General features: G+C 47.7%; 2 protein-coding genes across 11 annotated transcripts in view; one reads left to right on the forward strand and one right to left on the reverse strand.

The window, feature by feature from the left end:
- UBAP1 (ubiquitin associated protein 1) overlaps positions 1–21,883 on the forward strand; it is a 72,824-nt gene that overhangs the window by 40,459 nt on the left and 10,482 nt on the right. For 3 of the 6 annotated variants that reach the window (XM_067744624.1, XM_067744628.1, XM_067744625.1), the window contains 4 exons: positions 3,687–4,610; positions 11,490–11,672; positions 12,785–12,886; positions 13,497–14,639. In XM_067744624.1, coding sequence (XP_067600725.1) covers positions 3,687–4,610; positions 11,490–11,672; positions 12,785–12,886; positions 13,497–13,637 — 1,350 coding nt within the window. In that variant the 3' untranslated portion in view covers positions 13,638–14,639. Of the gene's footprint in view, positions 1–3,686; positions 4,611–11,489; positions 11,673–12,784; positions 12,887–13,496; positions 14,640–21,883 lie in introns of those variants that run through there. The other 3 variants (XM_067744626.1, XM_067744629.1, XM_067744630.1) reach the window with 3 other exon arrangements.
- KIF24 (kinesin family member 24) overlaps positions 15,895–21,883 on the reverse strand; it is a 60,106-nt gene continuing 54,117 nt past the window's right edge. For 3 of the 5 annotated variants that reach the window (XM_067744623.1, XM_067744622.1, XM_067744620.1), the window contains 3 exons: positions 18,633–20,837; positions 17,162–17,351; positions 15,895–16,631 (listed from right to left, as the gene is read on the reverse strand). In XM_067744623.1, coding sequence (XP_067600724.1) covers positions 16,491–16,631; positions 17,162–17,351; positions 18,633–20,837 — 2,536 coding nt within the window. In that variant the 3' untranslated portion in view covers positions 15,895–16,490. The remainder of the gene's footprint in view (positions 16,632–17,161; positions 17,352–18,632; positions 20,838–21,883) is intronic. The other 2 variants (XM_067744621.1, XM_067744619.1) reach the window with 1 other exon arrangement.

Genomic DNA, 21,883 nt, shown 5'->3' on the forward strand with positions numbered 1-21,883 from the left:
TATTAGTACTTCATTCATTATTATGGATGAATAATTCCATTGTATTGATATATACCACAGTTTGTATATCCATTCATCAGTTGATAGACTTTTTTTTTTTTTTTTTTTTGGCTGTGTGGCTTACGGGATCTTAGTTCCCGACCAGGGATCGAACCCACGCCCCCTACAGTGGAAGCGTGGAGTCTTAAAACCACTGGACCACCAGGGAAGTCCCCAATTGATAGACATTTTTGATGGTTTCCAATTTTTTGGCTTTTAGGAATAATGCTGCTGTGAACTTTTTTTTTTGGCTGCATTGGGTCTTCATTGCTGCGTGTGGGCTTTCTCTAGTTGTGGCAAGCCAGAGCTACTCCTCCTTGTGGCGCATGGGCTTCTCATTGCGGTGGCTTCTCTTGTTGCAGAGCATGGGCTCTAGGCGAGTGGGCTTCCGTAGTTGCAGCACGTGGGCTCAGTAGTTGTGGCGAGCGGGCTTATTTGCTCCGCGGCATGTGGGATCTTCCCTGACCAGGGATCGAACCCATGTCCCCTGCATTGGCGGGCAGATTCTTAACCACTGCGCCACCAGGGAAATCTGTGTTGTGAACATTTGTCTACAGGTTTTTGTGCAGACATATGCTTTCAGCTTTCTTGGGTATATACATAGGAGTGGAATTGCTGGGTCATATATTAACTATGTTTAACCTTTTGAGGAATTGCCAGACTAATTTCCAAAGTGGCTGCACCATTTTACAATCCTACCTACACTGCATGAAGTTTCCAGTTCCTCTACATCCTTGCCAACTTTTGTTATCATCTGTCTTTTTAGTTATTTATGTACATCCTAATGGGTGTGCAGTGGTCTTACGGTTTTTGTTTTTGGTTTTTTGGCCGTGTGGCATTTGGGATCCTAGTTGCCAGACCAGGGTTTGAACCCACGCCCCCTGCAGTGGAAGCATGGCATCTTAACCACTGGACCGCCAGGGAATTACCCCTCTTATGGTGGTTTTGATGTACATTTCTCTAGCTACTAATAATGTTGACTATCTTAGATGTTTTTGAATACTGAATCGATACTCCTTTTATGTATGGAGACTTTATTGGGCCAGAAGAGATAGAGATTTCCCTTATGAAGTTTTACCTTGTTCTGTTTCCTTGGTGGCTTTTTTATTGGCAGCAACTAATATTCAGTAAATACCACTCTGTGTGCAGAATACTGCTAGCAATATGATTTAAATAACACCTCCATTTTATTTCAGTAGTCCTCATATTATTTGCTGCCTCATTGATTCATTCAGAAGGCTTGTTTGGAATCCCACATCCTTGCTGTTAATAGGCTTTGCTGGGAATTTTCTGTTTGATCAGTGTGATGCACTAATGAGTGCCTGGTACTGTGCCTGTCATACTCATCACACCCACTAATAACAAAAGAGGAGATCAAGGCTCCAAGCTCCATTCCTGTGTGGGCTGGCTGCAGTGTTTTTGTTCTCTAATTGCAGATAGCTTCCTTAAACTTTGACTGCCTAGGGTCTCCAGCAGGGGATTTGGCTGTGGTATTGGTGTGGTGTTGGCGCTGGCTCCCTCTCTATCCAGAGAAGAGTCAGACCTAGAGCCCTAGACAGCTTGAAGCTTCCTGTAACTTTTTCATATTTGCCCTTGCATGACAATACAAACTTGAGATTTCAGATTAAAAATCATCAAAGTGAGCCCGTAAAACATACATAAACCTTTGCACCCAGGTCCGGAAAGTTTTCACTGAAATGGTGGTAGTGGCCACAGTAGTGGAGGGTGGCCTTTAGTGTCACGGTTTAGAGCAGACTCTGGTTCAGCGATTCATGGACTGGAATTGCCATGTAATAGCTGTGTAATCTTGTACATATTTTAAGGTTTTTATAAGGATTAAGTAAAATAATGCATTTATAATGCTTATTCTGGTTCCTGGTACTCCATAAATGTTAGATGATGTTATTATTTATTATTGTACACTCAAAAATCACATTCTTTTTCACTGTAATATTTCTGCTGTTTTTTTCTTTCTGTTTTTTCTTATGTTCCAAGTATTCTACATTACTTTGGTAATTACAAAAAAACAAAAAAGCACTAAAGAGGAAAGAAATTTACACTTGTTTTTGGGAGTAAAACTTCAGAGATCTGTGTTTACAGGCAGTGGGAAGTTAGTCACAGCCTCAGTTTTTGATGGAGGAAACCAGTTGCATAATTGGATTTCCTCCACAGTTAGAAGCAGCAACCTTTGCCCAGTGCTATTTTCTCACTATTCAGTTAGTGGTAGAAAGGAAGCCCTGTGATCCCCCAAGTGTCTTTTTGGGGCCCAGTAACTGGCTCAGGGTGTGTAAGTGAACTTCTTGACATGTGCGTTTCCAGGCTTCTTTTGTGTTGTTTGAAGCTGAAACGTTTAGGGATGACCTGAGGCACTTTATTATGTTTCTTCTACTCTAAAACTCTAAGCCTACGTGGCTCTAGGTCATGGTAGGCCTCCTTCCTCTCCCTTTCTCCTCTTTACTCTTATCGCGCCTCCAACCTTGAATGTGCACACATTGTTTAGCTTTTACTCTTTTCCACAGTGGCTGCGCCAGTTTACACTGCCACCAACAGTGTGTATGAAGGCTCCCTTTTCTCCCCATCCTCTCCAACACTTGTTATTTCTTGCCTTTTTGATAATAGCCATTTCGCTGGGCGTGAGGTGATATCTTATTGTGGCTTTGATTTGCATTTCCCTAATAATTAGTGATGTTGAACATCTCTTCATGTGCCTCTTGGCCATCTATATGGCTTCTTTGGAAGAATGTCTATTCAGATCCTCTGGCCATTTTTTAATCAGGTTGTTTGCTTTTTGTTGAGTTTGTATCATAAAATCTTAATTTGGTTATGTCTAGATTTCTTAATAAGCAGTTTTTCTACATTTAGAGTACAGTCTGTTCACTGTAATTTGGTAGTGGTTTAGAGCATAGAATCTGTTGTCAGACTGCCTGGGTTCAGATCCAGGCTCTACCGCTTAACAGCTTTATGACCTTGAGCATAGCCCCTGTAATTGCTGAAAAAATCTAGAGAACTAATATATAAAAAGTGCTTAGAATCATGCATGGCACCTTGTAAGTGCTTAAATACTAGGGGCTGTTGTTTTTATTGAGTGCGGGATCTATTTAGGGCATTGTGTTAGATAATGGAGACCTTAAGAGGGTCTAAAGCCCAGTTGCTGCCCACAAGAGGCTTGTGATAGTGTTGGGGAAATGTTTAGAGGAAGACTAAAGCTACTTGTGGTCACATGTGCTCAGCATCAAATGATAGAGACAGACACTATGTAAGAGTTCAGAGGAAGGAATGGGCCATCAGGAAAGCTTTATAGAGGAGGCAGCTGAGTTCTGCCTGAGCCACCAATGAAGAATTCTAAGAAGGGAAATAGCCTGAGGGGAGAGAAGCAAGGGAAGTGGCAAGGTACATTTGGCCTGGTATGTAGGATTAGAGGTGAGAGGAGCCCTTTCTAGTTAATTTCTAGAAGTAACCAGGGAGCATAGTTTGATTAAATCAAGTAAGATTAGGAAGTCTTAGTTTTCCTGAGTGGGGATCCTCCCATACACCTTAATAAATGCTGCCTTGCCAGGGTGAGGAAGAAGTGAATTGGGTGGAGGAATTGGGTGGGGGAGGGGCAGCCACCTGGGTTCACACTTCCTTTATCTGATATATCTTTGCAGTATGACTTCTCTTTGGAAAAGAAAACCATTGAGTGGGCTGAAGATATTAAGAAAATCCAAGAAGCCCAGTGGGAAGCAGAGCGCAAGGCTGAGGAAGCAGAAGCTAAGGTGAATTCTAAGAGTGGCCCAGAGGGTGACAGCAAAATGAGCTTCTCCAAGACTCACGGTACAGCCACAATGCCACCTCCTATCAATCCCATCCTTGCCAGCTTACAGCACAACAGCATCCTCATGCCGACTCGGGTCAGCAGCAGTGCCACAAAACAGAAAGTTCTCAGCCCACCCCACACAAAGGCAGATTTCAATCCTGCTGACTTTGAGTGTGAAGAAGACCCGTTTGATAATCTGGAGTTAAAAACTATTGATGAGAAGGAAGAGCTGAGAAACATTCTGGTAGGAACCAGTGGACCCATTATGGCCCAGTTATTGGACAGTAACTTGCCTAGAGGTGGCTCTGGGTCTGTGTTACAGGATGAGGAGGTCCTGGCATCCCTGGAGCGGGCAACCCTAGATTTCAAGCCTCTTCACAAACCCAATGGCTTTATAACCTTACCACAGTTGGGCAACTGTGAAAAGATGTCGCTGTCTTCCAAAGTGTCCCTTCCCCCCATCCCTGCAGTAAGCAATATCAAGTCCCTGTCCTTCCCCAAACTTGACTCTGATGACAGCAGTCAGAAGACAGCCAAGATGGCAAGCACTTTCCATAGCACATCCTGCCTCCGCAGTGGCACGTTCCGGAATTCCCTAAAGCCTTCCACCCAAAGCAGTGCCAGTGAGCTCAATGGGCATCATGCTCTTGGGCTTTCAGCTTTGAACTTGGACAGTGGCACAGAGGTGCCAACCCTCACCCATTCCCAGATGCCTTCCCTCTCTGTCTTGTCTGTGTGCACAGAAGAATCATCACCTCCAAATACCTGTCCCACGGTAAGCCTTTTATAAATTTATTTATTTATTTTTGGTTGCGTTGGGTCTTCATTGCTGCGGGCAGGCTCTCTCTAGTTGTGGTGAGCGGGGGCTACTCTTCATTGTGGTGCGCGGGCTTCTCATTGTGGTGGCTTCTCTTGTTGTGGAGCATGGGCTCTAGGCACGCGGGCTTCAGTAGTTGTGGCACACGGCCTCAGTAGCTGTGGCTCGTGGGCTCTAGGGCTTAGTAGTTGTGGCACACGGGCTTAGTTGCTCCACGGCACGTGGGATCTTCCCAGACCAGGAATCAAATCCATGTCCCCGGCATTGGCAGGCGGGGTTCTTAACCACTGTGCCACCAGGGAAGTCCCACGGTAAGCCTTTTAAATCCCCCTGAATTAAAGCTCCACAGATTTCTAAATTCTACCCAGCAGTTGCCACCCTCACATTCTTCTTTGCAAGGTTTAGGGCAGGATGGGGCATGACCAAATTGACCTTGCTTACATTAAGTATATGTAGTTCTGTTTATTTTTCTGAGGACAGAGATTATTAGCTTTGCACCTAACCTGGTTAATGTTGGCTTGTTCCTCCCTGCATCTTTTTGGTCTTTTCCTTCAAAAAGATAATGTGTATCATGTGAATGATGTTTTCCTGCCTAATCAATTTATTCTTTTCTGTGCTGCCATGTCTTGTGTTTGCAATTTTTAAAGGCTTTCTTTCTTTGTACCTTTTTACTTTTTCCTATTAGCTTTCTTAATTTTTTTATGGTTGCTTGGTATTCCTCCTTTTATCTTCTCCCTACCTCCCTCTCCTTCCTCTTTCCATCTCACTCTGCCTTGAAGTTTGGCTCTTTTGTGTTTGACTAATTTGGGGTTATGTTTTTCAAACTGGGCGGTACTTTAGTAACTGGGGCATAATTTGTATTGGAAGTTTCAGCAAAAGATAGAAATTTGTCATTTTTAAACCTATAGGTTTTGATCCTGCAATTACTTTTTTTTTCTTACTACTAAGAATTGTGCAGTTTTCTCCAAAGGGAGGGAGAGGGGAAGGTTGGAAGTCAGATTTAGTGTTGAAGGGTGGATTGATACGAAAGTTGTAATTTGTATCATCTTGAAGAAAATCTGATTTGTCACACAAGAGAGATGCATACATATATAGGGAGGTTACTTTATGTGGTTGTTTCAGCCCCACAGAACAATTGCATTATAGAATAGAAATCACAGAAGACCAAGAACCTTTTGCTACACCAGTTCAGATTTTTTAAATGACAGCATATCAAGACAGTATTTAGAGCCAGAAAGGAGCCTGATTGTATTAGTGGGAAATCTCTGAGAGACCATAATAAGCCTGCTATTAGCTGGTAGAAAAGATGAGCCTTGGCCTGCCTTACAAAGAGTGCAAGTTCCCAGCAGTGACATTCTTGGTAAATGATTTTCTCTGTGTGAGTGCTTCCATTGTCAGAGCTTACTGCTGCCCGTAAACTTCCATGGACCCTGGCCCAGAGAAACTAAATAGAGTGCATAACATCTCCTAGGGTGGACCTTATCCTAATTCCTCCTGGTTTGTGGTTGGACTTTGGTCAGCAGGATACTCCTCTTCGCTTTGTGACTCATTGTGTGCTTTAGAGGAATTAAAAGCACTCTGAAAGGTTCCCCCACCCCCACCGACTTAGAGTGTCAGCGGAAACCATGCTTCTCCCTGGCCTGGGGACTGACTGCCTTTGGGGGGCAAATATAAACAGAGTTGGAGTTCTGATGATCTTTTTTTTTTTTTTGCGGTATGTGGGCCTCTCACCGTTGTGGCCTCTCCTGTTGCGGAGCACAGGCTCCGGACGCACAGGCTCAGTGGCCATGGCTCACGGGCCCAGCAGCTCTGTGGCATGCGGGATCCTCCCGGACTGGGGCACGAACCCGCGTCCCCTGCATTGGCAGGTGGATTCTCAACCACTGCGCCACCAGGGAAGCCCAGAGTTCTGGTGATCTTTTAAGGAAGTCATGACCCTTACCTCCAGGGAGCAAAGCCTAGTTCCCATCCTGGCTTTCTATCCTTAGTGCGAGTCTTTGAGGCCCACGGTAGGAGCTTCCCAGTGAGAGAAGCACTTCTCTCCAAGATAGGGACTTGAGGCAGGTGGGTGGTGATGGTGGTCAGCTGGACTGTATACATCCTTCAAATAGGAACTCCTAGGGAAATGTTCCTGGAATTTGGTTCTTGTCGGCTATTTCAGGCCCAGTGTTTGGGTCTCATTTTTTAGATTTTGATTTCATGTTTCACTGTTTTATATAAACTAATCTTAGAAGTTGAGAACTCCATGGGATCATGTTAAGAGGAACAATCTTGTGATGTGCCCTTATTCTGTGTCCAGCATAGACCTGCCTGACCTAGCACCAGGGCCTCTTCCCACTGCCCTTCAACCCTTCAAGGAGTCTTGCTCTGCTCACAGGTTAGGCTCATTCTGCCATTGGGTTCTCTTTCTCCGGCTATGGATATCTATTTCCCACTTTTTCACAGTTACTTCAGCAAAATATTTGCCTTTTTCCTTATACTTCTGAGTTCTCAATTTACTAATTTTGGCCAAGAAGCATACGAGTAGTGCCAGTTTGCTTTTAAATTGTATCCTAAATAATTTTCATTACATACAATCTCTTAGCTTTTCGGTGTTTGAATCTGTTGATCGTTTCTTATGTTGCCATTGCTTTAATGCTTACAGTAGAGTCCTTCTCCATCTCTAGATTTAAAAAATGAGGGACTTCCCTACCAGTCCAGTGGTTAGGACTTGGCGCTTTCACTGCTGTGGCCCCAGGTTCGATCCCTGGTTGGGGAACTAAGATCCCACAAGCCATGTGGTACAGCCAAAAAAAGAAGAAAAAGAAAAGGAAGAAATAGGAAGCCTCAAAAAAGAAATAAACAAATGAAAAACATTTTTAATAAATAAAAATAAAAAATGAATTTATTTTTATCAAAGTACTACAAACATATTTTAATGAAATCAAGTAGCATTTAAAAGGCTTGTATTGAAAAACAGTAGCTCCCTGCCTCACCTCTCCCCAGTTCCAGTTTTGCTTCCCATAGTCAGGCACTTTTGACCTTTAAACTGTTTATGCTGGGATTTATCTCTGTATTTCTGAATTAGATGTTTACATTTTTCTAAATTTATCAATTTTAGACAGGTTTATACTTCCTGTTGCAGTAGTTGAGGATTTAGCTCTGATAATAGCCCCTTCTCTACCTTCTTCCTGTACCTCCCATCATATTTATATCACAAATTTCGGTTCAGTTGATGTTATTGTTCATATTATTATGGTTGGGTAAATATTTATTACTGAGTTCAGATGGTGTACTCTGGTGATGATGATTTTTTTGGTAGCTTTTTGTTTCTCTAGTTTAACTGCCCCATTAAAAAAGTCTGCATGGTTTCTTTGTGCCTGTTGCTAATTTTGTCCAAATGCTCCAAAAGAGCTGCCAAAGACCTAATGATAATTCTCTTGTTCAAATACATTCAAGCATGTTGGTCAACCTGTCTGATTTTGTCTTTTTTGGGGGGGGGGTTCTTTGTTGCTGTGTGCGGGCTTTCTCTACCTGTAGTGAGCGAGAGCTACTCTTCGTTGCGGCGCGCGGGCTTCTCAGTGCAGGGGCTTCTCGTTGCGGAGCACGGGCTCTAGGCACACGGGCTTCAGTAGTTGCTGCGCATGGGCTCAGTAGTTGTGGTGTGCAGGTTTCAGTAGTTGTGGCTCGTGGGCTGCAGAACACAAGCTCAGTAGTTGTGGCGCGTGGGCTTAGTTGCTCCACAGCATGTGGGATCTTCCCAGACCAGGGATCAAACCCGTGTCCCCTGTGTTGGCAGGCAGATTCTTAACGACTGCGCCACCAGGGAAGTCCTATTTTTGAGTCCTTGAATATCTAAAAATGTCTTAATTTTACCCTCACATGTGAATAATACTTTGGATTTAGATTTCTTAGTTGAAGGTCATTTTTCTTCAAGAATTTTTAAGACATTGCTCCCTTAAAAAAAAAAATTCAAATTTAAGTATAAGCTCCACTGATTTCTAGCAATACAGTGCTATTCTGATTTCTTCCCCTACTCCCACAAGCTTTCTTTTCTTCATTTCTGGAGATTAGAAATTTACCAGTGATGGGCTTTGTTCATTCATTGTGCTTGGCCCTCCTGGATCCAAAGGCTCAGCTCAGTTTTCAAAATCTGGTTGATGTGGTTCGTTGCTTTGTATTTTCTTTTTTGTATTTTCTATCTCTTTGACTTTATGTTTTACTTTCTGGGATATATCCTTGCCTGTGTATAACCCTTTTTTTTTTTAATATAATCTTTTAAATAAAATTTTTACTTTATTTTAAATTTCCAAGTGTTTTGTCTTTTCCCTCTTCTGGTTTGGTCTTATGTTGGTGGCTTTGGCTTTCTATTCACATTTAAGAGTGAGGCACTAAAATAAATCAAAACGGAGAATGTGTATGTTGGGGTGTGCTTGCTGATCATGAAGATTCACTATAGGCTGAAGGTTAGTTGGCTTTGAGGGGAGCTCTGCAAAACATCAACATGTGAAGGTCTTGGGGGCTATTAAAATTTATCTAGAGAGTTCTGCTTGAATGCTAAAGAAGGTGGGGAATGCTGGTGTAGTTACTTAGTCCCTTTTGGTTCTTGCACCTCACTCTGCCATATGCTGTGCTTGGTATCCTTAGTCCTTTTGGCTCACGTTTTCTAGAGACTTAATGTTCTGCCTCCTGCAAAGGTGAGGTGGGGAAGGTCTGCCTGAGGGTTTTCTGCTCTGATCACTGCCTTCCTTTCTTGCCTTATCCCAACAGTACCCGGTGCTTCCAAATGCTGAACCCGTCTCTCTCGGGGTCTCCAGGGGCGTGTAACTTCATTGCCTCTGCCCATTACTCTGCCTCCATTAGCATTCCACCTTCTAAAATTTCATTGAAATATATTGTCCTCTGCTGTTCCCTCTTTTTCTTTGACCTTAAAGGTTAATACAGTTTTAATTGTTTTATTATCATTTTAGTGGGTTTTGGAGGGGAGGAGAATCAGTGTCAACTTATTGTGTTAAATGAAAATCCCCCCTTTGAAATCCTAATAGAGCTCCACTTATTCGGTAACTGATTAGGGGTAAGTTTCAAGCTCAAAGCCAGGCCTTAGGCATCTAGAAATGCATGTGTCATGGAAACTAACCTCTAGGAGCTCATACTGTGTGTAATAAGTACTGTGCCAGCAGTGCGACCAAAATGCTGTTTGGCTATTGGTATTCTCAAGCCCAGGTAGAGCCTGCCCCTGAAAAGAGAGAGACAATCTTGGGGCCTGCAGTGGCCAGAGGGTGTGATGCAGTTCCCATGCCCTGTCGTGACTCCTGTAATCTAATGACTGAGCCCCACGATTGGACTGCCTGGAGTATGCTGTGGGTGAGATGGTTAAGCAGAAACTACTGGCTTTTAGGCCTGTAGAATCTTCTTGGTTTTTCCCAGCTGACTTGGAGGAGAGCATCCGGTTATAGCTATATAATTTGTTTTTAATATTTTATTTTTAGTTTAATAATATATTTTAAAATATTTATTTGTTTGTTTTTGGCCACTTTGGGTCTTCATTGCTGCGCATGGGCTTTCTCTAGTTGCGGCGAGCAGGGGCTACTCTTCATTGTGGTGCGCGGGCTTCTCATTGCTGTGGCTTCTCTTGTTGTGGAGCACGGGCTCTAGGCACGTGGGCTTCAGTAGTTGTGGAGCGTGGGCTTCAGTAGCTGTGGCTCGTGGGCTCTGGTGCACAGGCTCAGTAGTTGTGGTGCACGGGCTTAGTTGCTCTGCAGCATGTGGGATCTTCCCGGACCAGGGCTCGAACCCGTGTCCCCTGCATTGGCAGGCGGATTTCAAACCACTGCACCACCAGGGAAGTCCGGAGCTATATAATTTTGAACATGCTTTTAGGATAGCAGGCTCCTTCCCCTCCTCCCTCCCCCACCCCGGCCCCCCGCAAAAAAAAAAAAGAAATAAAGAAAATTTTGTTGAAAAACTTTCCCTGGTTCTTCAGAGCTGGGCCAAGCTGTCAAACAGCTTGTGACCTTGTTCCCATGGTGGTTCTGTCCTTTGGCCTGGGAGTGAGCTGCCTTTTTGCCTTGGGGCTGACTCATTATCAGAAGTGGTGGGAGGATTTAATCCTGGGAATCTGTCCACCAGTCAGGCTGGGGTTAGTAAGGTCCAGTAGCAGCAGGGCCCTAGAGACCACAGTCCAGTCCTTGAGGGCACAGCCTGGAGTGGGTAGCAGTCCTTCAGTCTTGGCTGCGTACAACAGCAGCTATTGCAGGGAATCAAAGCACAGTGCATGGTGTGGGGCAGAGATGGAGTGCCCTCAGAGCACGGGAGCCCTGAGCTGGCCAAGTGTGGGAACTGCGCTGGCAGTCTCTGCCCAGCCAGCAATAGTAGAAGCGAGGATGGACACATTACTGGCAGAGTCAGTCCAGAGTGGGGGTGTTTGAGGTTACTGATCCCTTTAGGACTCAGATACGGCAGCCTACGAAAGGGATAAAGGAGCCTTGGAGAGAAATAACAGCAGCCAGCTTGGGCATCAGTCCCGAATGTAGTTTTCAGAACTTCTTTCTCCACCTCAAGCCCAGGGGGTTTGGGCATGGAAGGGCATGTGGCTCTTGTGGTGCTTCCTCACTCTGCAAGGTGGGATGAAGGCAGAGGACAGCCACAGTTGCAGGTGTCTTCCCAGTTTTTCTCTCTCTCAGCTGGAGCTCCCCTACCACTCTTCAGTCTTCTTCAGGATGTCTGGCCAGAAACCTGGCCCTTGCTTGCAGGCAGGTTGCTTGACTGGGAGGTTTCATTAGGTCAGAAACGACAAGCCCCTGGATTGGGCTACATGTCTTTCTTCTTGCCTTAATCCTTTTGTTTCTCCACCACCAGGTCACACCTCCTAATCTCTCAATGTCACAAGTGCCCAACACTCCCAGCTGTCCCCAGGCTTACTCTGAACTGCAGACGCTGTCCCCCAGTGAGCGGCATTGTGTGGAGACGGTGGTCAGCATGGGCTACTCATATGAGTGTGTCTTGAAAGCCATGAAGAAGAAAGGAGAGAATATTGAGCAGGTGAGCGGTTAGTCAGCCATGGGGCAGGGCGGGGGTAGGAGAGAGGTCCCACATCTCTGGAGCTGGAATAGTGTCTTGCCTTTATCCTAGAGTCCCTCAGACTCACAGCACCATTGTCTTTTCCTGTGACTTGAGGGGGTGTGGGCAGGACTCAGGGTGCTTTGTTGGGCAAACCAGCAGCCTCAGCAGCAGTGCTTTGCAGCTTCTGCTTTGGGGGCTGCTCTGAGACCTAGGCTGAAGGAGAGCTTTGAGAGTATTGGAGTTGTTGACTGTTACCCAGTTATCCCCTTCTCTGCCTCTCCTGAGACAGCATTCTAGGCTTGAGGTATGGTCAGATGTCTTCTTCCAGAAATGTTTATCCTGTCAGGACTGCCCAGGGAGTTCCAAAATAGTGTACTGGAGTCCTAAACCTTGGGGGCACTTTCTGACTTGGGTGGTTTCTTAGAAGAATATCTTGGGACTTCCCTGGTGGCGCAGTGGTTAACAATCCACCTGCCAGTGCAGGGGACACGGGTTCGAGCCCCGGTCCGGGAAGATCCCACATGCCACGGAGCAACTAAGCCCGTGCGCCATAACTACTGAGCCTGTGCTGTAGAGCCCATGAGCCACGAGTACTGAGCCCACGTGCCACCACTACTGAAGCCCATGTGCCTAGAGCTCGTGCTCTGTGACAAGAAGTCACTGCAGTGAGAAACCCGCACACCACAACTAGGGAGAAAGCCTGTGCGCAGCAATGAAGACCCAGTGCAGCCAATGATGATAATGATGCTAATAATAATAAATAAATAAATTTAGAAAAAAGAAAAGTCACCATTAAAAAAAAAAGAATATCCTGCCTAGGCTGTGGAATTGACATCAGCTGGGAGATGTGAGTCAGCTGTGACAGGAACTCCTTTGAAAAATGGCTATGCATGTTTAGAAGGGTGTACCTATCAGCAAGTAGCCACTGAGGTACTGCTGTGTTGGACACAATTCAAGGCACAAAATCAAGTCCTATCTAGGATCTAATAGCCAGGGTGGGGAGCAGATGTCACACTTGTAGGTTTGTGTAAGACTTTTGGGAAGCGCAGACAAGAGTGGCAATAGGTGCTTAAACCTTTCTCTTTTCTTAGATTCTCGACTATCTCTTTGCACATGGACAGCTCTGTGAGAAGGGCTTTGACCCTCTTTTAGTGGAAGAGGCTCTGGAAATGCAGCAGTGTTCAGAGGAAAAGGTAGGAACCTTCATGCTTCACGGGAACCCTCTGGAAAGAAGGGACAAAGTAGTCTGTCTTGGTCCTCCTGGACTACAACCTTCATCCCTTCCAGTGACTGTAGGCAGAGGTAGTTGAAGCACAGAATTTCTCATGTCCAGAAAGGCATTTGGCTAGTTTGGCTCAGATAAAGTATCGGGTTGAAGACTATCTAGAATCCCAGGGAAGAGACGGGAAAAATGACCTGGGCAAAAAGCCGTATTTTTGGATGTTGGGGGAGATTGCTAGTCACTTCACCTAGGCTGCTAGCCAGAAAGCAGCCATTTCTGGGTTCAGTATCCTGCTGGGTGGGAACACAGATGTGGATGGTGAGACCTGAGGGAAGGTCAGCAAGGTTTGGGACTGGGCATGGCTCCTGATGGACGATTGGCCATGGCATCAACCTGTCTTCCTCCACAGCCTCGCTTCCTCTACGGCCCTCCTCTGCTTGCTAGGGGACCTCAGAGAGGCTCATGAGGCTCCGGCAAAGAACGCTCCCCCAAGCAGCCCCCTTACACACATATTCCTCCACTCAGCTGTGCTGTGTGGCTTGGACCCCTTTCTTGAGTCTGTATTCTCTTATTTCCCTTAGATGATGGAGTTTCTTCAGTTAATGAGCAAATTTAAGGAAATGGGCTTTGAACTGAAAGATATTAAGGAAGTTCTGCTATTACACAACAATGACCAGGACAATGCTTTGGAAGACCTCATGGCTCGGGCGGGAGCCAGCTGAGACCAGGCCCTGCCACGGAGCCCCCCCCCCCCCCCCCCGCCGAAGGCCCTGAGGAGACCACCTGTGGGGAAGAAGGGGCACGCTTCCGGATTTTCTTTTGGGGGTGGAAGGTCAGGTGTAGAGACTGTGTTTGCCAAGTCTCTATGAGCCTAGGTCCTGAGCTGGGGAGAAAGTGGGGAAGATTTGGGCGTGCATATGCCCCCGGAACTGTCCCGGCTCCTTCCACAGTAAAAGTATTTGTATTCTGAGAAGTGTCCTTCCCACCTTGGCCATCCAGAGAGACTTCTCTGGTCTTTCTGGGGTCTGTATGGCCTCAGCCGAAACCTGTCCCAGCTGCCAAAAGGAGTTGGGGAGAAGGAGGTGGGAGGGCCAGACTCAGTGCTGCTCTGGGGCTAGATGTTTCCCTTCTCTGCAAGGGTGGACTGACCTCTAAACCAAGTTGAGTGCAATTGAAAGGTTCTTCCAGGGTTTTGTTTTTTTCCCCCTTTAACGATGTCACTTAGTGTTAACACTGGTTCTGCAATGTCTCTGAGGTGCAAAGAATGCCCTTTTCCCCTTGGGGCCCTGAGTTTGCCTTTTCTGCCAGGCAGTTACCATACTTCCCTGCCCCAGCCCGTTTCTTTTGGCCTGGTTTGGACCACAGTCTTCGGCTACCCGAGATTTTAGAGCCCCCTGCTCTAGAAAACAGTTGTCAGTTTAAGAAATCATTGGCCCCTTCCTAGCACATCAAGTGGGGAAGAAAGAGGCTGTGATTTAGTCACCCAGCACTAACTCCACCTCAGTTCTCCCTGGAGAACAGCCTCTCCCTCCTCCAGCCCCCTGCTCTAGGATGACACAATGAATAACACCTAGTCATAGAAATTAGTCTTTGGTTTGTTTTGTATTATGTTGTACATCATTAAAGATCTAAATACAAAGGATATACAGTCTTGATGAATCTAAAGTAATTTGCTAACTATTTTGATTTTTCAGAGAGAACTACTAATAAAAATCTAAAAGGTATATCCTGCTGTGATAACTTCTTTATTGCCAAGGACTGTTATACTGCAGGGTGGAAGTGAGTGAGTGGTAAAGGGATTTGCTGGGGATGGAACAGGAGCTAACCATTTTCTGTCATTTCAGTACTTTCTTCCAACTCTTAGGCCCATGGGACCCAGGAGCTGGCCCCCCAGTCTGCCCTGGTTTTCGGTTTGTAAAGGCAGGTGTAGACAAGGGTCTGTTTAAACTTGACCTAGCCCAGTCTCTGGGTCAAGGACATAGACATATGCCTTCCTGCAAGACTGACTGTGGCGGTGAGACAGGCTGGGCCTTCAGGGGAATCACTCAGAAATGAGGAACAAGCCCCTTGTCCTCTGAGCAGCATCATGCATAATTATGTGTTCCACAGGCAGGACTGGGATTCAGACTGCTTTATTAGCTCTCAGTAGTGCTGATGTAGCTGATGGAACTAGATTTATCCCTAGAGTTTCTTGTCCTTATACTTAATACTGCCCCACAGTCCCTCCTGTGCTCTTGGCTTGGATGGGTCTCTAATTTTTTTTTAGTGATCACGTGAGGAGCAGGTACAGAACCTTTGGGCTGGGAAGCACCAAGCTGGAAAGAGGCTGCCCTCTGGTGGTCAGGTCAGGCATGGCCATTGTCTCAGAAAGCCCCTCTTCTGGCCTTTAAAATTAATTAAACCCTTCTTTTAAAAACCTGTAAAAGTTATCCTTTACCTGTAGGAAATCAAAGTTTCATACCAAAATGGTGCCAGGGCCAAGGGCTTTGACATGAATTTCAACTTGATCCAGGGTGGCCTTGGTTAAGTGGGCCACCTGGAGGCCACTTGGTATTTCTTAAGCTTCTTTCTGCTAAAAAGATACAGAAGGAACTCACATGAAGGTGTGCGTGTATGTGTGTAGAACTGCTTTACTCCTCCCTTCTTTCACTCTCATCTCACACTACTGACCAGAGCACTCAGTGCCAAGACCCTGAACACAGGCCATTGAGGGGGGAGTAGATTGCCAGGGCAGTCCCGGATGAGGGTGAGGCTAGGAGACAGACTTGCCTGAGATAACTGCAGCTCTTCCACTATTCCGTGAGGGCGTGGGGGTGAGGATTCACAGACAGGAGCCAGAGCATGACGCAGGTGGATGGTCCCAGCACAAGGTAGAGATTGGAAAAGAATAATGCAGTGACGCGAGCACCCTCTTCTGTCTAAATACTGGATTGCAGGGAGGGAGGGGAACTGGAAGCATAAAGCCTGTCCCACATCTGCTGCTATTAAAGACATCAAGGTTTATTCATTTTACATTTTCAAAAGCTAACTAAAGTCCCAAATCAATCTCCAAGGGCTGATGGGGCAGAGCTCACCCTCCCCCGCCCCACTAGCACCAATGTTTTCATTTTTGACCAAGTCCTGGAGAAAGGCACAGAATCCAGCTGATAAAACCTCTGGGCTCAGCATGTTATCTTCCCTAGCTTGTGACCTCAACACAACCTCTAGGTTACCACTGACCATCCCCCCATCCACTGATCCCCAAATTTAGAAACATCTACAGGGTTATTAGACCTAACTGTGTTTCCACAGACAAGGGGTCAGTAAAGGCAAATCCTCCTCCAGTCCCAAAGAAAAGGGAGGGGCCTATTAAGTTTTTCAGGCTGATCTGTCCTTCCTTACAGATGCTCCTGTGCTTAGAATTGAGGGAAGGATGCTTGGCCCTGAGAGAGGGGCTGGGGCCCAGCCAAGGCCACATGTGGCTAGGGAGAGGCTAGCATGGGCAGGACCAGGGAGTGGGTTCTGATATCTGTAGGGGGACCTGGCAGAGGCCCTCCAGCTCTTGAGAGCCCAGCCACCACATACTGGATCTTGTTCTAAGACACCGCTGTCCTCTCAGGGGCCGCAGCTGGCCTGTGGCAGGCCAGGTATAGCTGCAGCTGGCTCCTCAGACTCTGGATGCACTTGGACTTCAGAGCCATGATTTCATCTAACTGGGTCACAAAATCTTCAAAATCCTGGAAAGGAAACAAAGGACAAGTGGAGCTTTTGCTGTTGCTGCCAGATCAGCTTTTCTAGTCCCTTCTCTTGTATGAAGATTTCAGAGCCCAGGCCCTTCCTCCAGCTGGAAAATCTGCAGGACAGTCACCATGGCACAGTGTGGGACCACTTTTCTACACAGAGAGGTATTTCGCAGGGCAGAAGGGTGGTTTTGTAGAAGTACCTCTGGTCTGCATAAGGCAAGTAAGTCACTGTTACCATCACAGGGAGGGGCACCAACAAGCCACTAGGAGGGCAGAATGGCAAAGAACAGAGGCTGGAAACATTTTGGCCTGGGAATGGGGAGTGTAGCACCATCTCCCACCTGTCCTTGCACGCCCTCAAGCCAACTCAGAGGGGTGGCAAGAGCAGGTCCAAGGCCTCAACAAGGTTAGAGTGTGACAGCAGACCCTTTCTGTACACACAGCTGCATCAAAAAAGGATGACTGTCAAACTAGCTGCAGGCTAATTCCCAACAACCCCTGAGAGTCCGGCCAAGACCACTTACATTAGGAGCCAGCTGGCTCATCAGGGTCTCCTCCTTGAAGCCCAGCTTGGCCATTTCATCCAGCTGTTCCTGGTGTGCTCGGATGAGTACCTGCCTGGGAACCAGAGGGAATGCTGTGGTCCTCCGGGCCTCCCATCTCTCCTGGGCAGCTTTCTGGAAGTGAGCCTCATTTCCAGGCCAGGAGCTGCTTCTGCCCAAAGAGGCCGAGGCTGTGACCAGGACCAGCTCCCCAGCACCTCCTGCCCCTCACCCATTCTTTTCAGGCCTTGTCAAGGGGCTAGGGGGGTACAAATGAGATTCTGAGAAGAGATGGGCTTCTGGAGCAGCCCCCTGCCTCCAGATACACTGAGGCACAGGGCTGGATGCTGCTTCTCCTCCACAGGAGCTGCCCACATCTTCCCTGCAAGAAAGCTCAAGGCTGTGCCACTGCAGCTGGCACACTTGGCACAAGGTAGAGCCAGCCACCTAGCCTGCTGTGATTTCTACTTTCTTTGGGGAGTTCAGGGACCAAAGCAAGGGGGTTTGAGCTAGAAGCTGGAGGATCTGCCTTCTGTCAGAAGAATCCAGCTAATAAAACCTCTGGGCTCAGCATGTTATCTTCCCTAGCTTGTGACCTCCAACCTCTAGGTTACCACTGACCATCCCCCCATCCTCTGATCCCCAAATTTAGAAACATCTACAGGGTCATTAGACCTGACTGTGTCAGACTCCACTGATGGATAGAGACCACGGAAACAGCAAGACTGTCTACCTTGTAGAGGTGCACATCCCTACACGCCCTTCTCTTCGCCCAAGGCCCAGGCCTGAGCCCCAGCGAGCAGCTGGCAGACGGTCTGCCCAGGTATCAGGAGCCCTAGCAGAGGGCCGCAGCCTCACATAGGAAGCATCTGTTCCCATTGGCCTGCCCTGCCTTCCTGCTCCTGGGCCTCTGATGCTGCTAGACCTCTTGCCCTCCTTTCTCTCACATTCTCAAAGGCTCTCTCATTCTGCTGTACCATCCACAGCCTCCTTCAGGGAAAGCAGCACAAATCACCAGCCCCTGTTTTTTACCTTCACCATCTTGGAAGGTGACCAGCCAGCCTTGGCTCTGGGGTCACAAGGCTGCTGCTGCTGTGTCCCTGGGGAGCACTTCCAGGAGCACAGGCCCAACAGAATGAAGAAGAGGATTCTGATCTCACCATAGGTCTTAGGCTTACTTATAGGGTCAGATCCTCCCTTCTTTCACTCACATCTCAGCTTTCCCAAGCTTCTTTCACTCACATCCCACCTACCCTACCTGGCAGGCCTGCTCCAATACATTTTATTCCTGCTGTTCATGTCAGATGCATCTAGGCAGGCTCCCTTGATAAGGTGGACAAAAAGCCTTTCTCTGAGCCAACCACAGCCATTCCCAGAACAGACAAAACATTCAGCTGTAGTGGGAGTAGGGGTGCCAAAGGGGCTCAAGTCTAGGTAGGAAAGTCCAACTTACTGTGCGTGCCCCAGGATGGGCTGACGGAGTGTCCTGGCAGTCTTGGGAGAACCTAGCCTTGCTAAGTACCTTGGGATTGGCCTGCGTTTGAGCCACGTGATGTCCTCATTGTAGCAAGACAGCTTGATGGGATCTGTGGACACATCCAGCTCCTGCCAGCCAAGCCCTGCCAGGTGCTTTCTCTCCTGGGCCCAGGGCTGGTCAGCCACATCACTACTTCCTGTTTGGGGGGTGAATGTAGGCCCAGAGTGGGGTCCCCCAGTATGTATGGTGAGGCAGGGTTTTTCTGGGAAACCCTGGGAGCAGCCCAGCTCTGTCTCAGCATCGCCATCATAGTGCCCCTGGGAGAAGAGTGCAGTCTCTCTGCTTTGACAGGGCTCCCCCAGGTCAGCCTCCCTGTTGGGCAGCTTGTCAGGTGGGTGCTGATGGATGGGTGACAGGGACAGAGCTGGAAGATCACCCCCAGGCTTACTGTCGGGGGGAGATGATGAGAGCCACAGGTGCTCAGTTGCTGAAGACATTGGCAGGTCTGCCTCTTGATCACCAGATGACACTGTGTGGCCCACAGCTTGCCCCCCTGTGTCTGCTGCCACTAGACTGTGCGCAGCTCCATCCTGGGCCGACTGCTCCAAGGGAGGAGAGCCCTCATCATCTGGGCTCTCCAGGAGAGACATGGTGAGGGGAGCCATCAGTTCAGAAGCATGCTCAGAGCATGTGCCTAGTTCCCCTCTAGAGTCTTCTCCTTGGAAAGGGTTACTGTTTTTCATTCTTCTGGTTGCCACAGTTGGGCTATCTTCACTGACTTCTCTCAGAGGTGTGCTCACTGTGTCTCTTTGGTCTGGGGATCCAGGAACTGTGATGTGGGATAGTGAGAAAGTGCAACCATCTTCCTCCAGGGATGGTGAGCTGCCCTCAGCCTGCCGAGGAACCTCATTTTTGAAGGCATCCTGTCTGAGGTCAAAGGCTGGGCCGCCCCCCCTTTTCTGGTTATATACAAAGTCTGCCTGTGAGCAGTAAGGCTTCTCTGCCAGGTTTTCTCCAGGAGGAGGCCCTGAGGAGGTGGAGTCCTCCTCTCTGCTCCAGTCCAAGGGCACCTGACTTGGGCTGTGGCTGTGATCAAGTGCTATCCTGTGGCTTGCGGGGTCCCTGGAGTACATCCAGCTTCCAGTTAGACCCTTCTCGTCACCTTCTGTCCTGGGGCTAAAACACAGACTCTGCCGCCTTTCGGCTACCTGTTCCTCAGGACCTTGCTCCCTCTGATGAAGGAAGAACGAGCCTTCGCTATTCTCCAGGGTGTTTCCCTGCTTTGTGGTCCTCTGACAGGAAACATGTGAAAAAGAATCTTCACTGAAATCGCTGTCATCAAGGTCCTCAGCTTGGGCTCCATCATGGCTCTCACAACAAGAGTGGAAGGGAGGAGGGGTGTCATTCTGGAGCTGCCCCTCTGGAGGCCGGGACTGGCATAAAAACCTTTCCAGTGGTTGGTGCTTTAACTTCTGTTGGAGGAGAGGTGGCTGCTGGAACTGCTGGTGATAGAAGCGCAAATGTTCTTCCCTCTCCTTCTGATGTGGAGGGATGTCTGTCCAAGCTTCAGAGGCAGGCCTAGTAGGTGTGCCCCCCTTGCTGCCCTGACTGTACTCTACTAAGTGATGGACGTTGCCAAAGGAGAGTTCAACTCGTGACACAAGCTGCTTTTGCACTGGCTGCACAGTCTGCACCTTCTTGCACCGGGAAGGCAGCTTACCACGGACTGCTTCTTCTCCTGGGCCAGGGGCCCTGCTTCCCCACCCGAGGGCAGTTTTGTTGCCGATTGGATTTTTCTCAGAGCATGATGCAGCTGATTCTTCTGCCCCTTTTTTGGCTAAATGTCCAGGCCGCATGGTTCCTTTGATAGAGCTAGTTTGAATGACCCACTCTTGGGGAGGACTCCCTCTAGAGCCACCCCTTTTACCAGGAGCCTTAGGTACAGAAGCAAAAGGGATATTGGCTGGGTGACTGGCCAGAGGATGGGCCTTCGTTCTCGTGGAGTCAGGTGCCACTGTGAGTGACTGTTGGAGCCCCAGCTTGACTTTTTTGGGAGAACACTTGTCCCCTGGCAGGGCCACAGGAGAGCTCTGAATTCGTTTTGGAGAAGAGTTTCCAGATGTTCGATTTCGACTGCTAGCTGAAGTGCAACATTTAATGCCTTTCTTTAGTTCTTTGACCCTGTAAACGACCATTTTATGTTAAATGTGCATTCTTGCATGTTCTGTAACTTCTTTCCTATAGCTTTCAGGGAAAACAAAAACCAAAGAAAACTATTACAAGGACTGGGAATTACTTTTTTTTTTTTTTTTTTTGCGGTACGCGGGCCCCTCACTGTTGTGGCCTCTCCCGTTGCAGAGCACAGGCTCCGGATGCGCAGGCTCAGCGGCCATGGCTCACGGGCCTAAGCCGCTCCGCGGCATGTGGGGTCTTCCCAGACCAGGGCATGAACCCGCGTCCCCTGCATCGGCAGGCGGACTCTCAACCACTGTGCCACCAGGGAAGCCCCTGGGAATTAGTTTTTTATCTGGGAGAGAAATGGAGGAAATGGGGAGATCCTATTTCAGCATGAAATACCTCTCTTTACCTGAACAAAGAAGACCAGTGTCTTCTCTCAGGATAGTAGTGTGCATCCAGTATTCCATGATCAGGAGAGTTCTGGAAATACCACAGTCCCATGTGAGGGCCAGGCCAGAGGAGCTAGTCTCAGAACTATGCCCACGCAGGGCCCATGCCACGCTTCCTGAAGATCGGCCAACTCAGGAGCCTAGTGTCTACCCCTTACCCAGTCTTCCATAATCAGAGTCTTCTTTTCCCTGCAACCACCTCCTTTCAGGCTTCTCTGAGAAAATGAGTTCCCTCGAACCTGCTGGGCACTTCAAGAAGCAAAAGCCCTCTGGAAATAAGCAGGCTTGTGCTAATTCCGTTAAGGGAAAAATGACCTGTCTATTCACAGGGTTTCTCAACCTTAGCACTAGTGGTGTTTGGGGTCAGATAATTCTGTGTTGTGGGGAGCTGTCCTGTGGAGTGTTTAGCAACCTCCTTGGCTTCTACCCGAGATCCCAGCAGCATTTCTCCCCAGTCACAACAATCAAAATTGTCTCCAGACATTGCCAAATGTCCCCTAGGAGGCAAAATCGCACCGTAGATAGAGAAATAGAGAACCATGCTCTATTTTACAAGGGAATTTTAGAGAGCATGGAAAAATCCAGAATTAAGTCTCTGCT

This window comes from Pseudorca crassidens, chromosome 7, assembly GCF_039906515.1.
Source record: "Pseudorca crassidens isolate mPseCra1 chromosome 7, mPseCra1.hap1, whole genome shotgun sequence".
NCBI classification, from domain to species: domain Eukaryota; kingdom Metazoa; phylum Chordata; class Mammalia; order Artiodactyla; family Delphinidae; genus Pseudorca; species Pseudorca crassidens.